The sequence below is a fragment of the Toxotes jaculatrix genome, chromosome 14 (assembly GCF_017976425.1).
Source record: "Toxotes jaculatrix isolate fToxJac2 chromosome 14, fToxJac2.pri, whole genome shotgun sequence".
NCBI lineage: Eukaryota > Metazoa > Chordata > Actinopteri > Toxotidae > Toxotes > Toxotes jaculatrix.
The window spans coordinates 17,549,835-17,571,514 of NC_054407.1; the positions used below are offsets into that span (position 1 = coordinate 17,549,835).

Consider the following 21,680-nt stretch of genomic DNA (forward strand, 5'->3'; position numbering starts at 1 on the left):
GTTCTTCAAAATGTTCTCTCACAACAGGGCTCGGGCCATACGGGTAGCCTCTGCCATTTGGAATTGAGTCCATCTGACAAGATTGTGCAAGGGTTTCTCTCAAAGGTGTTCCTTAGACAAGATGTGACAGCTAATTTCAATAAACTACACCTGGATACACCAAGTGCATGTCTGGGCATGTGTGTGCATGCTTCTACAGTTGTGAGAGTTTGTGTTTGCGTTTGTGTTGAGGAAGGTGTGAATGTTTGTGTGTCTGACACAAAAGAAAGGTAAACACTGTCTACGCATCACTGGTCATAACCCCTGCTTCAGCCAGCTCCCACTCATCACGTTTGGCAGCAGAGAAACTCCCTTTCAACTGGATGCTGGCTTTGTTGTTTTTGATTCTCACCAAAGAGAAAAGCACAACTTCAACCCTGTGTTACCCTGAGCTTATTGTTTCACAGCAGGTTGAATGTAGTTAAGAAAAAGAAACAACCTTTTTTTGTTTTTCAGATGCAGGTTCTTGTCAGCATCTCCGTCACGGACACCACAGAGGTATTTGCACTTTGACAGCAGCCACCATACAAATACATACCACTGATGTTTGTCGTGTTATCTTCAGGCATTCAGGTTGATTGCATGAGCTCACCAACAACAAATCAAGATACAGACATATTTCTTCAAGGAGTCTTTTGACGTTTTGGGAAATGTGTTTATTTGGTTTGTGGCTAAGAGCTGCGATTGATGCCAATCCCAGATCCGCATATTAATACTGCATTTGCATCCTATGACTTAGCTTAGCATACTAGAAACAGCTTGCCTGACTAAATATGTCTACCAGCTGCTCCAAAGTTCACTAATTTAGCACAGTGTACAAACAGAAAAGTAAAAGTGACACCTTTTGGTTTTATAGGGAGTTATTTGCTATAACTATTTCTTGTTCATGTTAATTATTGTGTTTTGGAGGTACTCATATTAAATTTTTGAGAGCACCAGGTTAGCTGTTTCCCTTTGATTCCAGTCTTTACGCTAAGATAAGCTAATCACCTCCTCGCTCCATACTTATCATTCAGATATGAGAGTATTATCAATCTTCTCATCTAATTCCCAGCAGGAGAATGGGAAAGCCTTTTTCCAAAATCTGAAACTATTCCTTTAAAAAATTAAATAATGTTAGTGGTTTCCCAGAATGACAGATAATGAAAGTGTCTTCAGCTGAATTGTTCTCTTTCTCTCCAGTGATGGGCACAAATGTAAACCACATAAATTAAAAAAAAAAAAAAAATGTCCATAGGCATTTGTTCTAGAGTATAATCTCATCCATTTGAAATGCACATTCATTGTTCATATACTGTCTTTGATCATCATCTGTCCAAATGCTGGACAGTTTACACCGAAGCTGCAGACTCTGTCAGATCGGACAGGAACTGGGACTCCCACCTGCAGCTTTCAGGCCACATTTTCCTCTTTCGTCATCAGATGCGAACGACTGTCTTCAGTTATTTGGCGGAGGTGTTTGGCAGCTCGGTGAATGACATGTGCCAATGCCAGCTGGCCTTGGCAGTGAAAAAGGTAACATATTGTGCCAAACACTGTTAGCATCCATTCATGTTATGAGTGTGTTTCACCATGTTAATTTGCTAATTAGCTGTATTCATTAACATGAATAAAAACATAGCCTTTTGAAATCAGCCAGTTGCTCTATTGAGACGTTTACACAGTGAACCCATGGCTGCCATTTGTCATTACTGTAATTTTCTTCTTGTAGTGATTGGTCTGGATACAAACAATAACCTCATTCCTCCTTTTTTTATTATTACATTCAGTTCACTCCGTTATTATTGTTGCCTTCCTCTGCTGCAACAAACTTGATCTCAGCGTTGGCAGTCCTTGAAGCCATGCTGCTATCTCTCACCTTGTGCTTGAACAGGAAGGGAAAGGTTTTCCTGAAGGACTTTTGGAAGCTGGCTCCCATGAATCCATAAACGATGGGGTTGACTGAAGAGTTGGCATAAGACATGCAGTTGGCCCAGGTCTTAATCTTGTATGTGGTGTAGTTTGGCCGGTAGTTTGGATAGAAAGACTGGAAGAGGACAAAAATTTGGATGGGTCCCCAGCAGATGGTGAAGAGGAGGACAATTACTACCACCATCTTGGAGACTTTGCTTCTGATGCTTATAGTTCTCTCAGACAGGAGGTTGACCTGGGGAGCAGATAAGACGGGAGGAACCTTTGTACACAACACATAAAAATGTTTAAATCTGCAATAACTGACTTTTTGGCCACATTTGGCCACTGCATCAGATATTTGTCTGCCATTTGGAGCTGGATGGAGTTGATATTATTATTGCAAAGAAATATGTGGTCCAACAAGAACTGCAACCCAAATTATGAAATATGAGAAAGAGCTAAAATGTGAAATATGATTGCATTTAAAAAAAAAAAACAGCTCCAGAGTGGCTTTATTGCCTGTCTTGGTTTGTTTTTTTTTTTATTATTTTGTTTTGCTTTTTTCTTTTTCTTTGGTGTTTTTTTTTCCGCAATTCTGAGCTTGATCATTTGCACTTTTGCACTTGGTCTTTGCAGTTGTTGAACAAATGTTCTAGGAACTCAGAAATGGTATGAGAGTGATGAAACTGAACCAAAAACAAAAAGGCCAAAAGAACAAAACAAAGAGCAGAGTCAGGCTGTAATCTTCTGTGGGCTGGGTTTGTCATTAGAAACACAGTCTTTTTATGCATTGCACATTGTCATTTGATCCATTGTTTTTATGAAACAATTCATTGCTGCTGCTTTAAAGAAAGGTGCTTTGAACTCATGTTCAAAGACAGCCATCATACAAAGAAGAGAAGATATGACCTTTTTGAATTTTAATTAGCTCACAATTAGTAGCATTTCTTAAAGTTAAGTTAAGTTAAGCATTTAAAGCTAAAGCAAACCATGGCCATACCTGGTAGTTGTTGTCTACAGGTTCCACAGTGGGCTGACCCACCCTCTTCACCATCAGAGTGTAACAGAAGGAGATAGTGAGGACAGGCAGCAGGTAGGCAGCAATAAACTGGTAGAGGATAAAAGCCCTCTCGTGTGTTTTAGAGGGAAATCTCTCCATGCAGTATTGTCTAGGACCGTACCAGTAGCCCTCCTCTATACGCTGGTACATTAAAATCGGGGTGGACAGGATGAAGGAGCCTAGACAGGACAAGGACTGTGTTAGTTGAAGTAGTTGAAATCGCACAAGCTATTTCTTTTACGCATTTTATATACGGTTGGTTCTAATTATTAATTAGCTCAGTGGTTACTTAAATCAAAAATAATTAGTGCATGCAGTCAGAAGACGTGATGAGAATTTTTTTTTTTTAATCAAACGAGCAGGACAGACCGATCCAAATGCAGATGCTGACAATCATAGCTACTTTCGGGGTACGGTGCCGCAGAGATTTCAGAGGGTAGACTGTCACATAACAGCGATCTCCACTCATAGCAGTCAGAGTGATACAGGTGGCTTGGACTGTCACCTAAGAAAGTACAGGGAGGCACAAACGTTATGTTTAACACTGTACTTTGAATGTGTTTCGTGTCAGAGACCATTAGCAGATTCATTTGTAATTTAGTGTTTCTACTACAGCGAAAGCCCAGGGCAGAAGATACATTTTTAATTGGTTTTCTAAAGCAATGTATGATGTGCCAGCATGAGATTCTACATTTTCTCAGGGTCATTACTTAGAAGATTGGATGCGTTACATTCAGACTGAGGAAGAAGGCATGCCCTGCAGCAAGAAAACATTATTAAAAACACTGCAGGAGATTAATATCAGTGTATCAGAAGAGCAACGATCTGGTAGTTTCCACATTTATCACTGACACAGTTATATATATGGTATCTGCTATCCCCTGATAATTACCTCTTTCCATGGAAGTGATAATTGATATGATTCTTTGGAAAAAAAACTGGTGCAACAAGTTGCGTTCTCAGAAAGCCTATCACAAACTTGCAAGATCTTTCAAACTTTGATGGGTGAACACCCCTGTAGGTGTCCTGTGTGTGAGGTCTGGTAGTTAATCACCCCTCATTACGAAGCAAAAGAGAAGTTCAAACAACTTTTTTTTTTTTGTCTCTGAGAAACCAGCTTTATTCCAGAGTCACTCAACTTGTCTGAGGTTTTTGCTAATGAGCTTTCGTGCTATTAAACCAAACAGGAGAGAAGGAGCGAGGGACAAACAGAACAGAACGACAGCAAGCAGACAGGAAGCTGCCTTTGCGATAAGTATTTTTAATTAGCATACGAACAAATCATTCCATTTAATTCTTAATGGGGTTCAGTGATGCTTGATTTAATTAACTCTGGCACATCAGAAGAATGCTAATTTAAGGCCAAATGTAGAATTCGTGTTGCAGTAGGAATGTTTAGGTATATATGCATGTTTTAATCTCCCAGGAAAAAAACCCTTGAAAACTAGACTGCAAAACTCAAGATGCCATTTTATGGCAACAAGAGAGAGAAGTCATTGATTTTTTTTGCAGATATCATGTTTCTGTTGCCAAAAAACAAGGTTTTTCTTTAATATCAAAGTCTTGACTTCAATTTAGTAAGATTTTTTTTAAAGGCACAATAAGTTTAACCCGTTCAAAACACATTTTTGATTCAATGTCCTTTGAGAGAGACATTGTGTTCATTTCGAATACATGGGCCTCTGAAGGTTGTACTGTGTTTTATGTGGGTAAACTTATCCATATTGCTTGCAGGGTGCAGCAGGGTGAGAAATGAGGGGTCAGAAGTTCTCTCCATGCTCTTTTCCAAGTACAATCTAATTTTTTCCCTCTTTTGTCTATCTGCCTCTTTCTCTCTCTTCCTCCTCCTCTTCTCTGTGACTTTGAAGCCAGCACCCATTACCCTCCAGAAGTTCAGAGCACCACATCAGGGTCTCAGAAGACACGATGATAGAGACAGAAAGCGGTCACGATGAGTTCAGCATTGAGACCACTGAGGAAGTGGGTTCAGGAATCCCTCGATTTTTAATACACCACAAACATGCTGTCTTGTTATCTTTAATGCAAAATGTCTATTCAAAGGAATATATTTAGACCATAAGGTGAGCAGTGTACTCTAACAAAATGATCTCTATTTCTTCTCATTTCTTTCAGTAAAATGAGGAAATGTTATGTCATGTTATGTTGGATAATATTTCTTAAAATAACAAAGGCAAGTGAGCAAAAGGTAAATGGCAAGGGAAAAAATAAAATCACCTACCAAAGGTTCTAAAGTTCACTCATTACCATATTTATATCTTGTTCCTTTAAAAATTCCTTTAAAATTATTTTAAGAGGAGTTACTGTACTGTCGCAATCACTGTCTTGGCTTCATCTGGTGGACATGGCAAGTCCTCCAGAGGGACGGAACAAAGAAATGAAAATAAAAGGAGACATGGGGGACATGGGGGTCCTTATTATAGAGTATTCTGCATCTTCACTCCTCTCAGTTTCTCCTGCCACGCTCTATTCACCCACCAGGTGTCCTCAGACTTTCCTCCTGGTCTCAGTCATCTGACTTGCCACACCCACCTCACCTGTTTCCCATTCCCCAATCAGCTCACAGTAAATATATACCAGCCATCTTAGCCTAGTCAGTTCCCATGTTGATGGCTTCATCTTTGTTCTACCTGGCCTGTTTTGTTCCTGTTACCCGTTCCTGCCCACCTGTAAGCCATAACTATCACCATGTTTTTTTGTTGTTGTTGTTACTACTATTGTTTTTTGTTTTTTTTTTAATCAAAATCACTGAACCATTTCTGCTTGTCAGGTCTGGGCTCTTCTTCCTATTGTGCCGAACACACTGTGGCATAATTCCTCATCAAGTAGAGCAGATGACAGTTCTTACATCATTACAGATGAGGCTAACTGAAATGTGTAATCACATAAATGTGATAATACTGCTGTCTTTGCACTGTCCTCCACTGTTGAGCTACTGAAAACAAGTATTTGAAAAGGAGAAAGTGAGTGGAAGGTTATTTTGGAAAGAAAAAGGTTTTGCTGGCAGCTTTCGCTTCATTAGTATTTATCAACAGTCTAATCAAGCCTTCGGTCATTTTTGCCATTGTACAATCAAGTTCTGTGTGAAACAGCAGCAGCAGTAGTTGGGTAATCTGAGACTGATGGTGGATGTAAACACAGCAGACGTGCTTCACCTCACCTGATGTTTCCCTCTGGTTATTTTCATTGAACTGTAGAAGTTTTGAAACTGTTCTCAGGTTAACAGGCCATATTTCTTTGAAAAATGTGTAAAACCGAGGAGAAAAGAGCGGTCAGTTCCCCTCTCTCATTATAATCATTAAAAACCTAATTACCCTTCTCTCAGAAACATACAATAATAAATGGTGGAAGGTCTACCTTCACAGTAACTGATTAAAACATTTTAAAAAGTACACAGGGTAGGATGGTAAAGGACAGAGAAAATGGTTTGAGGAAGCAGAAAAACAGACAAAGCTGCATGACAGACAATTGCCTTTTCCATTTTCCGAGAGAAAAGCCTCAGACTCAGAGTCACAAGCTACCAGTCTCCATGTTCGATGGATGAATAAACTAAATCACATCTTCATGTTTTCAATTAAAAATGCTTTTAGCCTCCCTGCTTTTATGTGATCCAGGCCTGCTTCACAGACTAACATCTTAGTCTTTTATGCTCACATTAGCCATGCACATCTCATTGTTCAGCATTCTTTTTTTCTTTTTTAAGCCTGACAGATTGTCTCCTCCTCCCTTCTAGCTTCATAATGAATGAAGTACACTTGAAACCCAATTGCCCAAAAAAAAAAAAGTATTATATTTTAGTCAAGCTTGGTTTTCTAAATGAAAGTCGTGTCTTATCTAATGTTGGTTTAGGATTTTTTTTTTTGTCATTTTGCTTGCTAAACAGAAGCCTCCTTTTCTTTTAGACCCTCTGTGACAGTGATGCCCTTCCAAGCTATTTGGCCATGGTTGCCAGATGAGCGTATTTTTAGAGCAGTCAACAGCAGTTATTAGTGCGTGGCACCAATAACTGTTAATTACAGTGCAGTGGAAAACGTGACGTTTTAAGATCTGGACTTGACGCCCCCTTTTTGTCACACGCTGTGCATTTCAGGGTGTTTTATCATCAAGATGTAAAGTAGGTCTACGTCACCTGCGTCGGTATTTACTATCTGCCTATGTATAAACCATTCTGCTGCAGACTTCCTGCTAAGATTGCAAGATGTTTTTAAAGCTGCACAAATTGATATTTTGGGATTCACAATGAATGTTTACACTGTGTTAAAGAGCTGTTGATTCAACCATATGGTTGCAGTTTGTGGTGCTGTGGAAGTGTACTGCATTGCACAAAGAGTTGCATCTGTTAGTTAGCTTACCCTCATTCATTTGAATGGGGTGAACAAAATAACAGCAACATCAGTCAACATAATTCGATGTATTAGACTGCATTAGTTTTAGCTCGTTGTACCTGTTGTTGCTGCACCTTGTAGAAACAGCTGATGCTGTTTTTCCCTTCTTTTTCTTTGATTGTTTTTTGGGCATCCTTTTTTTTATTACTTTGACTTGTATACTTTTATTAAAATCAATAGTTAGCTGTTTATCTTGCATCTTAACAATAACTTAAGAAAATGGATAAAACAACTTTTTTTTTATTTCAACCTTCTTGAAGCAGTCCTTTTTTTCTTTTTAAGCACGAGGTTTGATCTCCTTGAGCGGATTAAAAAGATGGGTTTCTTTTATGACACAGCTGAGTTATGCAATCAGAACACATTTGGCTGCTCTTGTGGAAGAGCATTTGATTGTATCAAAGCTCTTAATGTCACTGCTGTGAGCAGATTTATTGAATTATTCTAATTATCAGGGATTATGTTCAATTTAAGAGCAAATCTGAAATGTCTTTTTTTCCAGTGTCTTTTGTAGAAAGTACAGCAAAATAACACTACTGTGAATGTGAAAGCAATTTTCTGAGCCAAGGATGAACTCAGTTAAGATAAGATTTAAAAACATGAGTCATGTTTTTACCTGCTGAAGAAAGGCAACAAATTTGCACATGAAGTTGCCAAAGATCCATCCAGGGAGAGGATAGAGGGTAGCAGTGAAGGGGACGCAGCACACCAAGAAGATGATATCAGTGGCAGCCAGGTTTGCTGCACAGGGAGAAAACCACATGTTGTAATTCTGGAGAACACCACAGCACAGTGTTTTACAGACAGTATAACTAAGAGTGTGTCAGGTAAATATCACATAGAGTCTTTAATGTTGCCAGAGGAAAACAGAGAAACATCTTTTTTTTTAATATACTGTTTTTCCATTATCAAATAATGATTTAAATATTTTTTCAAGTAAATAACAGCTTCTCAAATGTGTTTATTTGCTAGTTTTCTTAGTCTCCTATGATATTAACCTGAATATCTTTGGATTTTTGTCCTTTGAATATGTAGAATTGGGCTTTGGGAAGCTGGGATGGGCCTTTAATTTGGCATTTAATCAAGAAAATTCTTAACATTAATTGATAATAGAAAGTAAGTTTGCAGCCCTACACCGCATCCAAAATTTACAACTGTCTACAAACTGCCTAAAGATTGTGATGAAGTAGTAAATGTTTGTAAATGTGCCTGAACCGAGCTGTGTATAGTAATGCAGTTCAGCCTAATCAATTCTGAATTACATTATGCATAATTTTTTTTACTGGATTAAACCCTGAACAAATATGTATCTGTCCACTTCTGGTCGTTACAGATATGACAGTAAAGGAACGTCATGAAATTCTAAGAAATTAAGAAATCGAAAAAATCCTAGTATACTTCTCTGTATGCTCTTTTATCTACCAGGAGCTGACAGAACAGCAAGCAACACATGCACAATCTGATGTAATCTATTGCATTTTTTTATACAGTAAATTCTACCTTAAAATGTTCAGTTTTAATTCAGCTTGTTGATTGAACTGATGTTTTTTTTTTTTGTCCTCTTTAGGATTTTATCCATTTAGGACTCTGAAAAGCCTAATGGTAAGTAATGTAAATGTGGTGTTTGCTTCATCAAGAGCTGTAGGTAGGTGCTTTAAGAAAATCAAGCTACTGTTGACTGACTGACAACAGGTCGAGCAGTACACCTACACACACAGACTCTCACAAACACAGATGAAATGCCTGATTTAAATTCACGGTGGTTACCCAGTATCTTCGTATGAATGCACACAAAAACAGACATTCGTGTTTAGATAGCACAGCGAGCAGAGGCAGCAGCAGCAGTAACCTTGGCAGTCTGATCTGATTTTCCCTTTTCTCCATTTAATCTGTCATTCTGACAAATATGCCCCCTCACTATTTCCTGTTTGTTTTACTTGCTGATCTAATCACATCATAGTTGCTGGACCATTATGTCGAAAGCACGGGCAGATGCTGCAGGTGCTAATCTAATGTTGCTGAATATTAAACTGTTTCAATTCCGTGGCCTAGAGACGCTATCAAAGATCAAATTCTTGCCACATCCACAGTGCAGTGTGCATCCACAACCACAGACCTGCACAAACCACTTCCTCATTTACAGATCAACAGACAAGATCACTTGCATAAATGTGAAGTATCTATGTGACATGCATTCTTTTATTTCGTGTTTGAATTCTTATTTTCGGACTTAACCTCTGTTAATCAGTCACCCACAATTCTCCTCAAGTGGCAGGTGACATCACCACTCTATCAGATGAGCCTCATCAGCTAAAATCAATCACCCAGGTTTCAGGTCTATGTGCGCTGAATACCAAAGGAGATATAAGACAGGTTCATGATTGATGCACTCCTTTGATTCCCCTTGTTTTATTGATACACAGAAGATTATTGTAATCCTCCTGATACAAAACGTCACTAAAGCTTCCGCTCTGCTGAAGGCACGAAAAATGGCAGCAGATTTATACATCAGATCTGTGTGGAGCGATGGGAAGACTGTCATGTTTCTTAAATTAGTGCAAGAAACATACATGAATGCCATATTTCCATCACGTTTTCTACTTTTTTTTTTCTCCGGCATTTGAACTTAGCACTCTTTTAATTACGTTTCCCTCTGCATCTGAAACAGTTTAATTGGATCAGACTGGAGAATTAGCACCACTGTTTATCTCAGAGAACCAGCTCCTAATATTCACATAAAAGACAGATGGAAACACTGATTAATTTGTATTTTCTTTTGCCGAATTTCTGGAAATTCTGTTAAACTTTGTGCTACAAGTGGGTGGTAGCCTGACTTTTATCTCCCATTTTTCAATGCTGAGTCTTTCTGTTCTCAAATAGCCACAACATGAGGCTCATCAGTTTTGATGGTGAATTCTGTTTGAACTTTAAACACTTTTATTGTTTAATATCATGCATCCCCTGAGCATCATGCTGCATGAAACTTTTGCAAACAAGCACAAATTAATGACGATGTTTTAAGCCCTGAGCACTTGACCAGTAAAAATTGCTTTCTTGTACAAACTAATAATTCCAAATTGTATGCAGCAAGGCTCCCGAAACACCCCCAGCACTGCTTAATCCATTTTTTTTCTCCTTGGATGAACAAGCTAAGAAACAATTTGCACCCAGTTGTGATTCAGGACACATCGGAACACCTGCCTGTTCCTTTAATGGTAGAAGTGAAACCTGTAATCGACATTGACATTCCTGCACGTAGCTGTGTGCTAATTGAGCAAATGAAGAGTGAGTGAAATTACACTGTGCTTTCTCATGAACCCTGGAAGGTTTTTTGAACCCACTATTAGCATGCAATGAAGCGTCGCTGGACAGATGAAAGAGACATACATCAAATATTTATAAGATGTATTTGAAGTTCATGATGTACAACCTATAGCCCACTGATGCCCCAAGATGTTTTGTATTTTAGATCATGTATTCTGTCACAGTGCCTCTTTCACAAACAGCCATAAACTGTTCTTACTCACCAATGTAGAAGTTGGTTGCTGTCCTCATCTGCCTGTGTTTGGAAATGACATAAATAACCAGAGAGTTGCCCACCAGTCCGACCAGCATGATGAGGGAAAAGAAGAGGGGGACCAGCCAGGCATCTGTGAGGAAGGGGTGCTGATCTCCTTCCTCTTCCTCCTCCTCATCGTCTCCATGTCTTCCCAGAGAGAAGTTCATCCGGGAGCCGTTGATCCAGACCTGCTCAGTGGAGTTCCACAGCTCGTTGGAGGAGTACATTTTGACGGGACTGGAGCTATAATTGTGATGGAGGTGAGAGAAAGAGTGCTAAGCAGCACAGGATGTGAGAGGTATAAGAGGAAGAGATGGCAATTAGGAAAGAGTGTGCAGAATGCCTGCACTGAGTCCTATCTGCCCTTAGGCTATGGAAAGAAGACAAAGATTGAAAGGAAAAGGAAAATGTGGGGACAGAGGCATGAGAGAAAAGTAGAGGTGCAACAGTGAGGGATGAACTGAGGTGTAGATTAGGAAGAGCCTAGAGAAAGAAGGCTATGAGATGAGTGCGTCTGAGGATAAAGTGGATTTGGGAAGGAAATAAATGGAGGAATGAAAGAAACCGGTTAGGGATCAAAGAGGAAAGTCAGGAAAGTGAATGACGAGGAGGAGCGATGAAGGAGACTGAGGGAAAGGGGATGAAAAAAAAGATCCTGAAGTTGCAGAGAGGTGTTCATTACATTTCAGCCCCAAAGCAGGAACACAAAGAGAGAGAATTTAGATGTGCTCATGAGAAGAGGACACAGATGGACAAAGAAGGCGCAGGGGAAGAGAAAATGTGTCTTTCCTTCAGATCAGGTTGTATGAAAACTGCCCCCTTTGTTGTCACCACATCGCGCTTTCAGAGCTTTGAAGCACGCTGTGTTTCTGACCGGCTAGATAAGCAAGCCTCCGGGCAGCTCTGGGGGATTTGTCCACGAGAAGCGAGCAGAGAGTATGCTGAGAGGCAGACAGATGTCTTCTGTGAGCTCAGCCATCAAATACCCCAAAGTAAACAATCCATTGTACTCACAGCTTTCTTTCACTGAGTTCCTTTTCACCTCCCTTTGTTCCACCACCCGTAGAGAGGTTCAAGCATTTTTTCACTCTGTTTCTCAGTCTTCCATTCAGGGCTTTTGCTCTGGAGGAAAGAACAGTAACTTGATTCAAAGAGGACACAGGCTTGTGTAGGATTGGATATTTGCTCTATAACCCTGACAAAAGTATGCCTTCCAAAATGCTTTGTATTTAAGTAAAAACTAAAAAAAAAGCTCAAGCATTATTCATTGTTCATTCTCCAAGCGCAGCTGAGTTGACGGTAATTTTTGTTTCAGCAGAAACGGGCTCGACTGTGCTCGAGCAGAGAGCAGAGCGAAGGAGATGCTGACGGCTTTATAGTGCAAGCGAGAGCAAGGACACACAGATGCAGTGCGGAGAGGAGGTACACACACACACACACATGCACATACAGTGAGTCTGAATGCACGTAGGCTACTGCATGACTCTGGGATAAATAGCTGATGTCAGGGTCTCCTAGCAACGTTATCCCTCAATCCATCTTTTTGTAACGATTTGCCAAAAACCCTCTCACCCTCTCTCTCTCTTCTCCCTCTGTTCCATGGGAAATTACAATATTGTAAGTCCTGCGGCTAAGGTAGATAACATGCCTCTGCACAGACAGAGTGTCACAGTGAATGTGTCTCATTGAAGAGTTTAAACCAGGAAAGCTTCTTAATAAATGTAGTGAAATAAAGATTATTTTCTAAAACTGTATATACCCATAAATGCTAGTATCTCTCATTAAAGCATCAACAGAAGGTCAGCTCAGGTGGTAAAGAGCATTGGTTGATGAAAGTGTTGGTGGTTTAATCCCAGACTCCTCCTGTCCACATACAAAAGTGTCCTTTAGCAAGACACTGAATCCTAAATGGCTCCCAGTGTGTGAAGCTGTAAGGGAAAAACTGTGAGTCAATTTGGACAAACAACTACAATAAGACACAAAGTGAAAACAAAGTTACTAAGAAAGACCACATGAAGATGCAAAATGACAGTAAAGGGACAAAAACATCAAGAAACATTGAACATCTAGGAAGCGACCACAAACAGCATTTTATTCTAGAGGGATCTGGTCCTGCATTGACTGGCGACCAGTCCAGCATGTACCCCACCTCTCGCCCATAGTCAGGTGGGATAGGCATCGGCCCCCTGCAACCCTGACGGATCAAGCGGTATAGAAAATGGATGGATGGATGGATGGGATCTGGTCCTTTGTGGAAAGGGTGGGGGCTTTTTAAGCAGGGTGACATTTTGGGAAGTCAGTGACCTTTACATTAAGATCTCTACACACTTACAAAATGGCTGATGTCCTACTTTGGAACAAAACTTTCATTCAGTACTAAGTTTGCTATGGTTATGTTTAATATTATTATTTTTTCCCGTTTGCTAATGTGTCACTCAAAACAAAGAGCTTGTTTCAAGCAGACTGTTTTCATAGAAAAACAAAGGCAATCACTTTAGAGTGGTAGTTATCTATTGTAGGGATAATGAGACCAGACAATCATGGGTGAAGTGGAGCCTCTTATAACATTAGGTGGGTGTTTTTGTATTGTTCAACAACCATTGAACAATAATAATTGGACAGAGAAGAACAATACATATTTTCCAGCATTTTTCAGCATCTTGATTAAGTGTAATGATGTAGCTATGAAACACTATATACTCTCTGCTGACACACTGATAAGCCAAATCTTACTGTTTGCTAGGAGTTGTAACTTACATTTCTGAGTGCAGAGTGAGCAGCCAGTATGCTTTTGGGGTATATTTGCAGGGTCCATTAGCCATACAAGACTGTGCTGAAGAGTCTTTGTGAGCAATGTTATTGTAAGTCTAAAGTAAGCCAGCCAGTCAGACATCTGTGGCAAAGGTATGATGGGAAAGAGATGAGAAGGATTCACATTCACACCAGGAGCAAAACAGAAACTGGAAACAACTTTACTTGGTCTGTATTTCAATGTGGATACTTCATAAAAAAATGTACAGATAAAACTAAAAGCCTCACTAAATCACAAGAAAATAAGCAAAAGAAAATAGTGAGGAAAAAGGACAGATGAGAGAGAAAGAGTGAGGAGAGAGAGCACCAAGGAGAGAGAGGAGGAGCGGCACGTCCTCCTCTCTCACCTACCTCGATGTAGGTGATAACTGCCACTGGGACCGGAACAACCCAGCCAGATCGACTAGTGGAAGGCCCCCCTTATAGGCAGCAGAAAGTTATCGTCTTAACTTTACTGCCTCTGAGCAGGCTTACTTCTTTGTTTTCCAAAAGCTTAATTTTCTCTGTCCACTCTAAAAGTAGGAGACTGGCATTTTCACATTTATCCGTTCTAGAAAGCAGTGGAAGCTCACACACATGCCCACTCCTGTACACACGTACCCACACACAGAGGAGAGGAAGAATAATCAAAATATCTCATGTGGGTAATTTTAAGATGCTCAAGTTGTTTGAAGTGTCTCTCGTGTGTGTTTGTGCATACGTGATGACCTTTTTCAGCCATTCCCCTGATTTAAAATGGGGGAGGAGTACGATGCACAGGGTCCTCATATGAAATGAGCATCCAGTATAAATGTGTGTGTTCTCATATGGGAGATCATGTGAGTGTGTGTATGTATGTGTGTGTGTGTGTGTGTGTGTACATGTGTTTGTGTATCAGAAGAGGAGAGAGTGAGAGATGTGACATGCATAGTAAATGTGTGTACATGTGAAGGCATGTGCAGGTCTGACTGCTGACACTACCCTCAAGCAACAAGTACAGAATCTCAACATGTTGGGTGGTTTCACGGTCCACAGCTTTACTGCTGTGACCCACTCACTATTATTTTGAGTGGTGGACAATGTCACCCGACTTAATCCTTTGCTTCCGTTTGATGATGTCTGACCCTCCTCCACCAGGGTTTGGTGGGGAAGAGAATATTGGACTTTCCATATGTTGAGAAACACAACTCCACATTAATGTTGATGTTGCCCTGTTTGCTAACATGTGCTACATTCCGCAACTTTATTAGATAATAATGTGCCAGTGTTGTGTTCTGTTCCCCCTGTCCGCTCAAAAAATAAATTAATACTATTTTAAAGTCACACTGAAAGCAAGGTTAGTTTTTGCCATTAAATCAGTATGTATCTCCCTGGTATTTGTTTTGGCTTGTTTACTCGGTTGATAATTTTTTAAATTTTGTTTGTTTTTATACAGTGATAACACCCTCTGTGTTACTGTTCTCCAGCCTGTGTGATATTGTTTTCTTACCAACTGAAAATGCACTGTAATTCAATTTGTGAAATATCTGTACAATCAAAACCTTGTTTATTAAATGAGTTTATTCCATTAGGCACTAGCACAGTATAGGTTTGAACCAGCTTGGTGCCAGATTTGCTGCTTCTTACTGTGAGTTTTAACAATTGTTCATAGGCTGCACAGTAGAACTCCACAAAAGATGACAATGCATGAGTTCTGCATGACAGCACTGCACTAACAATGAAGGGGAAATAGATGTCTGTCTTTGTTACCACCTACTGATTCGATGTTGCTTCCTACATACAAATTATCAACAGAAACAAGCACCCAGTACTCAATGGCGTTATCGATAGCAGAGACAGCTACATAATCAACCCATCTTTGTACAACACAAATTAATACGAGAAGTTAAACTGTCCGTCAATACCAGTGAGAGACGAGCAGATGAGCTGGAGGCTGAGCAGTTTGTGTCGGAGGCTGAATAGTTTCTGTCAGAGGCAAGAACTGAATTCTAATCTGCACCATCACACTGTCTCAGGCTGAGAAGAAAAACAGTAATCTGGATTGTAGGGTAAAAGCAGAGGAAGCTGAAGATCAGCCTCAACCACCACATTTAAAATTAGTTGCATGAAGTTTGCGTAAAAGTTTGAATCTAGGGCAACTGGACTGGTATTAGATTCCTGGGTCTCATCAGAGGAGAAATGTCTTCAAGAATCTAGTACCAGTCCAGTTTCCCTAGAGTCAGACTTTCTCTGAGAAGTTGCATGAATGCACCAGTTGCTTGGCTGGGGTTTGTTTGTTTCAGCCTGAAAGCAGAAAATGGCTCCAATGTCTTTTTGTGTGGGCTCTCATATACTGAAATAAAAATTTTAACATTTTAGGGAAGGTGGTCAAAGTAAATATCTAATGATAACAATAAATGAAAGAAATATAAGGTAGGCTTTTGTAGATTTTGTTTGCCCTTCAGTAGATAAACAAACCACTGATGTGCTGGAGTTATCATGCTCAAGGCTAATCGTTGTAAAATCAGCAGGTTTAAGGAAAAGTTATCCCTCCCGGCTGAGATTATTTGATTCAATCTTTCATGTATTCAGATGATTCCAGCCATGATCTGTTTGCTGCTTCTCAGTCAAAACTTAATGAACTATTTTACCTTTTGTGAGCAAGTGTTCAGGGTTTTAGCCCAGACAGGTGAGTCGCAACAAAGCATCGCTCTCACTTTATAATTCAAAACAGTCAGCACTCTTTCCTTTACCTCTTATGGTGCATTCTGCGCCTGTCAGCGCTCACAATGAAATGATTCACTGGCTTTCACATGCAAATTTTGCCAAAAGAACGGAAAGACTTCAGCACTTACATCTTTCAGTCCAAACATAGACAACTGAAGGCTAGTGTGCTTCAAATAGAGAATTCTCAGCCCAGACCTTCTCCACACCACGAATTCCTTTGAGGAGAGACTGTTTGAAGTTGTTCACTGTTCTCCCCATTTAAACTATGTATCGCACCTGGCCACTATGTGTGACAACAGGCTTTTTTGCCTCACCTTCGAGTGTGGTTGCTCAGAACAAGCAAAGCATTTAGATGTGATTGGTCAACATTTTGCAGAGAAAATAAAACAAAATAAATAAGGGCCTCTTCAGGGAAACCACTTGTCCATTGAAGCAGTCTCCTCTGGCACCAGGGTTGGGTAGTATACCAGAATTTCAAGCTTCTTTAAAGTTGGGTTATTATCCTGAGTGCAGCCACAGCTAAGTCACTGGAGCCTCCTGCTGACTTTTTACCAAGATTTGCCATTTAATAAAGCTGTTACATTATTATTTCCCTTAAGATTATATCCACTGCTTTGGTAAGAACATTTTCGCTCTAGTGTACGCTCAGTTATTCCATTTTAAGTGAAAAGCTTCTGCAGGAAAAAAAAATGCACAGCAAAACTGACCTCAATCACATCACCTGACAGCTGAGTGGTCAGGGTGCATCCCACATGGGTCCAAATGCCCTGAGCGGCGAGGCCCTGCTTCGACTCTCAGCCGGCCAGGCCATTTGCTGCATGTCATTGCCCTGCTCTCTCTCCCACTTTTCCTCTGTGTCTCTTGTTGCCATCAACCAAAGGCACAAAGTGCCAAAGAAAAACTGCATTAATGTACTGTAATGTTTGACTTATCCACTTAACACGAGTAATGGGAGGCTTTTGAGCCTCATATTGTGACTAATGCTAGAAGATGCATGTAAATTGCTGATTATATATTGTGATGAGACTGAGAAATATCTTGCAGCAGATTCGTGATAAAAGATGGCTTAAAAGCAACTCAGAGGCAACATTTAAATGCTGACACTTTAGTTGGCCAGCTGGTCACTTTACACAACCTTGAAATGTCAAGTCACTCCATTTCTTGATTAGTAATTCCTGTTCTTTAAGAATAGAGGCAGCTAATGATTGCTGTGACTGATCACTAGCACGGCGGTGTTTCTGTCCCTCATCAGCCACTGGTAGCTTAAAGCACGACTTTGGCCAATGAAAGCCTATTTAAATCAATCATGACTGATGGGTAGCTTCACACCCTCACTGCCTGCTGAAAACAGCAGTTACAGCAGTGGAAGGAAGTGGAGGGGAGACAGACAATAGATTGGTGAATAGGTGAATATGTGGTTATTTTGTCCTGCACTACAGTCCTTAATTTTTCAAGGGGTGCGTTTAGGATTGCAGCTGCAGTGATCTTCAATAATTCATGATGTAGGAACAATCAATGATAGAGTCTTTTTATTACATAAAATTATCATTTCTATATTTAGTTCAAAGGAGCTCATTAAAATCAGTTCTACACTGACCACACTCTGTCCTTCCCACTTTAAATAAGTCCTTCCTAATTCTTTTTGAAGACTGGAGATGCTGCTTTGCTGTCTGTCAGCTGTCACATCTTCATTTAGATGTTCTGCACTTTGATGCATCGACTGGCCAAATGATTATGTTTATATTCCATAGTGTGTCTCATTTTAGATGCATGACATAGCCAGACCTTCAGAAACTCTAGATAAACAACAGCAACCACAGACGTCAACCACAAGCTGAAATGTGCTGGTCTCATGATAAAGTTATTCTGCTACAAGTGTTGCAGGAGCTTTGACCTCCTCGGAAAATGTTCCTTCTCCTTCTCTATATACCCCTTCACCTTCACCTCTGTTACTTTATGTACAAATGTGTGGAAACATCATACAACAGTATGATAGTTTTCTTGTAACATTATGTTGTTGCAGTTTTAGCAAAGTGATGCCACATTTAGACAAATGTACTGTTTCCTGTTCATGTTCTAAACAGAGACTATACTGAGTGACTGAAGCTACACCACAGCTGACTGTTACCATGATTGTTGTTGCTGTTGTTGTTAACTCAGTATCAAAACTCCTCAGACTTGGATTTGTCTCCGGTCCGACTCCAGCCATCTTTACGTTAGCCCTGCTTAACGTTGCAACCACGTTGCACTCTTTTCTCTAAGTACAGTTACTCAAGAGAAATGTGCCTGTGGGACTGATGAGATATTGCGTGTATGAGTAAAATTAAAACAAACAAAATAAATGAATAAATCACAATCTGTCATGTGTTTTCTTCAGCAGAGCCAGGAAATTAACAAGCAAAACAGCCGGAATTGACCTGAATAATTCTTACATGAGCACAGTTGATAAGCTGTTAACTAATGCAAAAACATATTTTTTCTGCCTACTATTGAGACTCAATGTACTTTCCCAAAGATAGTTAATTTGTGTGGCTCTGTCCTAGATGGACACGATATTTGTTTTTGCAAATGGGAGCAGCATCTGTAGCATCCACAGACAGAATTATAGGCTCACTCATGTCAGTGAGTAATAATTACATAAACAGAACTGGGCCTGGGGAAATTTCATGTGCACACAGCGGTTGGTGTGAAAGCTTACCTCTTGATTAAAGTTATGCACCTTTATGTTCCAAACACAAATCTACATGTAAGGAAAGATCAGGAGACAGGAGAGATCATAAAAACCTATGACATTCATGTGTGTGTTCATTTTCTAGCCCCTCACTGTCATGTTTTTCTTAACCAGGATTATATAAGGTTGCTTTAAATGTATCAGCTGAAAAAGGCAAAACCTGAGTATCCCAAAGACTAATGGGGTGTCAGTGTGCATGCACTCACTGGGAAGGTGGGGCTTTACAATTTTGAATGGAATATTATGATTTCTGTCTTATCTGAAAGGACATTTGCATGTATATGGTGTCTGTGGGGAAAAGAAGAAGGAGACGTCTAAACAAAGCACATGCGAGAGCACAACGTGCTATCTCTTAATTTAATGTGAATGAATCACACAGTGGACTGTGCACATTGCGTATGTAAATGAATTGCACATTCATGATTGGGACCATTTTGTGCTGTTTTTCCTGGATGGAAAAAGATAAAATGAGAGGAGAACAGACAACATGTTCTTACCATGATAGACAATATCTAATTTTCAAGATACTTGGTATCCTGATGAATGTCTGTGTCAGGAAAAAAAAAGTGATAATATCAACACAATGGTTATATAACTTCAGGCACTGATACACATTTGCACCTCATCTCATACATAACCGTTTTATACTGTATATTATACATGTTCTGTTCCCATGACAACATTTAGATCATTCTATTTGTACTTATGATATGGCTACGAGGATACTGTTTTAGGCCATTTTACAGAATACTCTGTGTGTGTGTAAACACATTCATGGACATAAAGGCCGCGGGGCCACTGAAATGTGAGGAAATGTGCCTTGAATGAATAGTGATCATTTAGGACAATAAAGAGATGTGTTTAAAGCTGCATGCATTAACATTACTGCTGAAAGGGTCAGTTATAAAGTAAAACTAATGTTCTGTTTTTCTGTAATATTCAGTAAGGCATGCACACTCATAGTCAGCTGTTTCTTTGCATGCCAAAGGGTGATTCAGTAGGCTTGCATTATGGATAAGTTGGAAAAGAATCTGCTCTTTCAAGATCCATGTTTTTCTCACTTTATAGCTGTGCACCTAGACCTAGCCCAGACAAAGCCAAAGGATGAAAGTGAAGTTTATTTGTTTATTCAAACATGCTGGTCTATTTTATTACTTGGTTTATCCTTTTATTTTGATTTTTGTTTTCTGAATTACTGGTTTTATTTTGCTATTCTGATATTTTAATTTTTATCCTACCCCTGGTGTTCCCTCATTGCAAATCCATGAGATTTATGATAGTATTTTCTCAGTTGCTGTTTTTATTGAGTCCCTTTTCTTTTACTTTGTGATTATTGATGGAATTGGCAGCACTTTGTGCTACAATGTATTTGTATGAAAAGGTGTGCTATATAAATAAAGATTGATTGATTGATTGAATGGTTTGTTACAGGAAGAAAGAGATAGAGGTCAAACTGACCCAGGACGGTGTCAAGCAGAGCGTAACCTAGAAGCATGAATAGAAGACCTCATTGGGGAGACAGATCAGATGGACAGCAAGGTTAGTGATTCAAGTTTAATAAAGCAGGCATATGTGTTGGTTAGCAAAGTGAAAAAAAAACAAAAACAAAACACTTGCTGTCCCTTGCTGACATAAGAAAAGACATCTGTATCTGAATGCAGATGTACTTGTAAGCAACTTTACTGGTTCCTGTGATGGCACTGCAGCATGATGTGCACTCTGGATAATTAATGAACAGTATGGTGTTACAGCATAAACAGAAAACAGCTGTATGTGATTTATTCATGTCGAAGGCTTGGCAAAAGACACAGGTGAATCCAAAACAAGATAAATTTTTAATCCCTTTGGATGTGTGCATGCTGGGGATGAAAAAATCTACCAGAGTAAAATATTGCCTCAAGTATTGTATTAGTTTTAGGGAGGGAGCTCTTTAGCAACGCAATCTCCTTTCCAATTACATGAATTACTCAGCTGTTCCTGGAAGATGAGGACAATCACCAGCTTTAAAGAAGACACCTGCTCCAGTTGAGTCTTGTTCCTGTTGATATCAGACGCTTCTATCAGGGCAGCTTGGTCTCACCAAATGGTGCATGAATAACATGCCAGTTTTGCATGTTATCACCATGCATTCCTTGCTTTTCACGTTTCATTTCACTTACTAACCCCTAAAGTCCAAACAGCAATTGTTTAATCACAGCTCAGCAACCTTGACTTGGCACAGCGTGACTGTCAAGCTTTGGATTTATCCATGTTAATGAGTTTGCAGGGTGGTATCATTTTTTGGTATCATTCTCCCTTAGTATCTATTAGGTGTGGACCTTTAAATGTATTTTAAAAAGTATTTGGAGTATTGGGTGTTGCACACCTTTCAGGCCCCAAAAGTGCAGGGCACACTAATGTGGTATCACGTAGGAATTAAACAATATGCATTAGCGTCCACTCACTGTTGGCTGCATAATGCAAATAACTTATGAAATCAATAAGTGTTTTAACTTAACTTAC

The 21,680-nt window shown here is 39.7% G+C and overlaps 1 protein-coding gene across 1 annotated transcript; it reads right to left on the reverse strand.

The window, feature by feature from the left end:
* Positions 1-1,772: 1,772 nt before the first annotated feature.
* kiss1ra (KISS1 receptor a) lies at positions 1,773-11,178 on the reverse strand. The gene is made up of 5 exons (XM_041055096.1): positions 10,920-11,178; positions 8,009-8,133; positions 3,362-3,497; positions 2,933-3,171; positions 1,773-2,185 (listed from the first exon to the last, which is right to left on the reverse strand). The coding sequence occupies exons 1-5, from the start codon at positions 11,176-11,178 to the stop codon at positions 1,805-1,807; spliced, it is 1,140 nt and encodes a 379-aa protein (XP_040911030.1). The 3' UTR covers positions 1,773-1,804.
* Between the last annotated feature and the right edge of the window lie 10,502 nt (positions 11,179-21,680).

Coding starts and splice junctions, on each gene's coding strand:
- kiss1ra (XM_041055096.1), bottom strand. CDS start 11,178: ATGTACTCCTCCAACGAGCTGTGGAACTCCACTGAGCAGGTCTGGATC. Junction 3,498..8,008: donor TTGTTGCCTTTCTTCAGCAG/GTAAAAACATGA, acceptor GTACTTTCTTAG/GTGACAGTCCAAGCCACCTG. Junction 3,172..3,361: donor CAGCATCTGCATTTGGATCG/GTCTGTCCTGCT, acceptor TGTCCTGTCTAG/GCTCCTTCATCCTGTCCACC.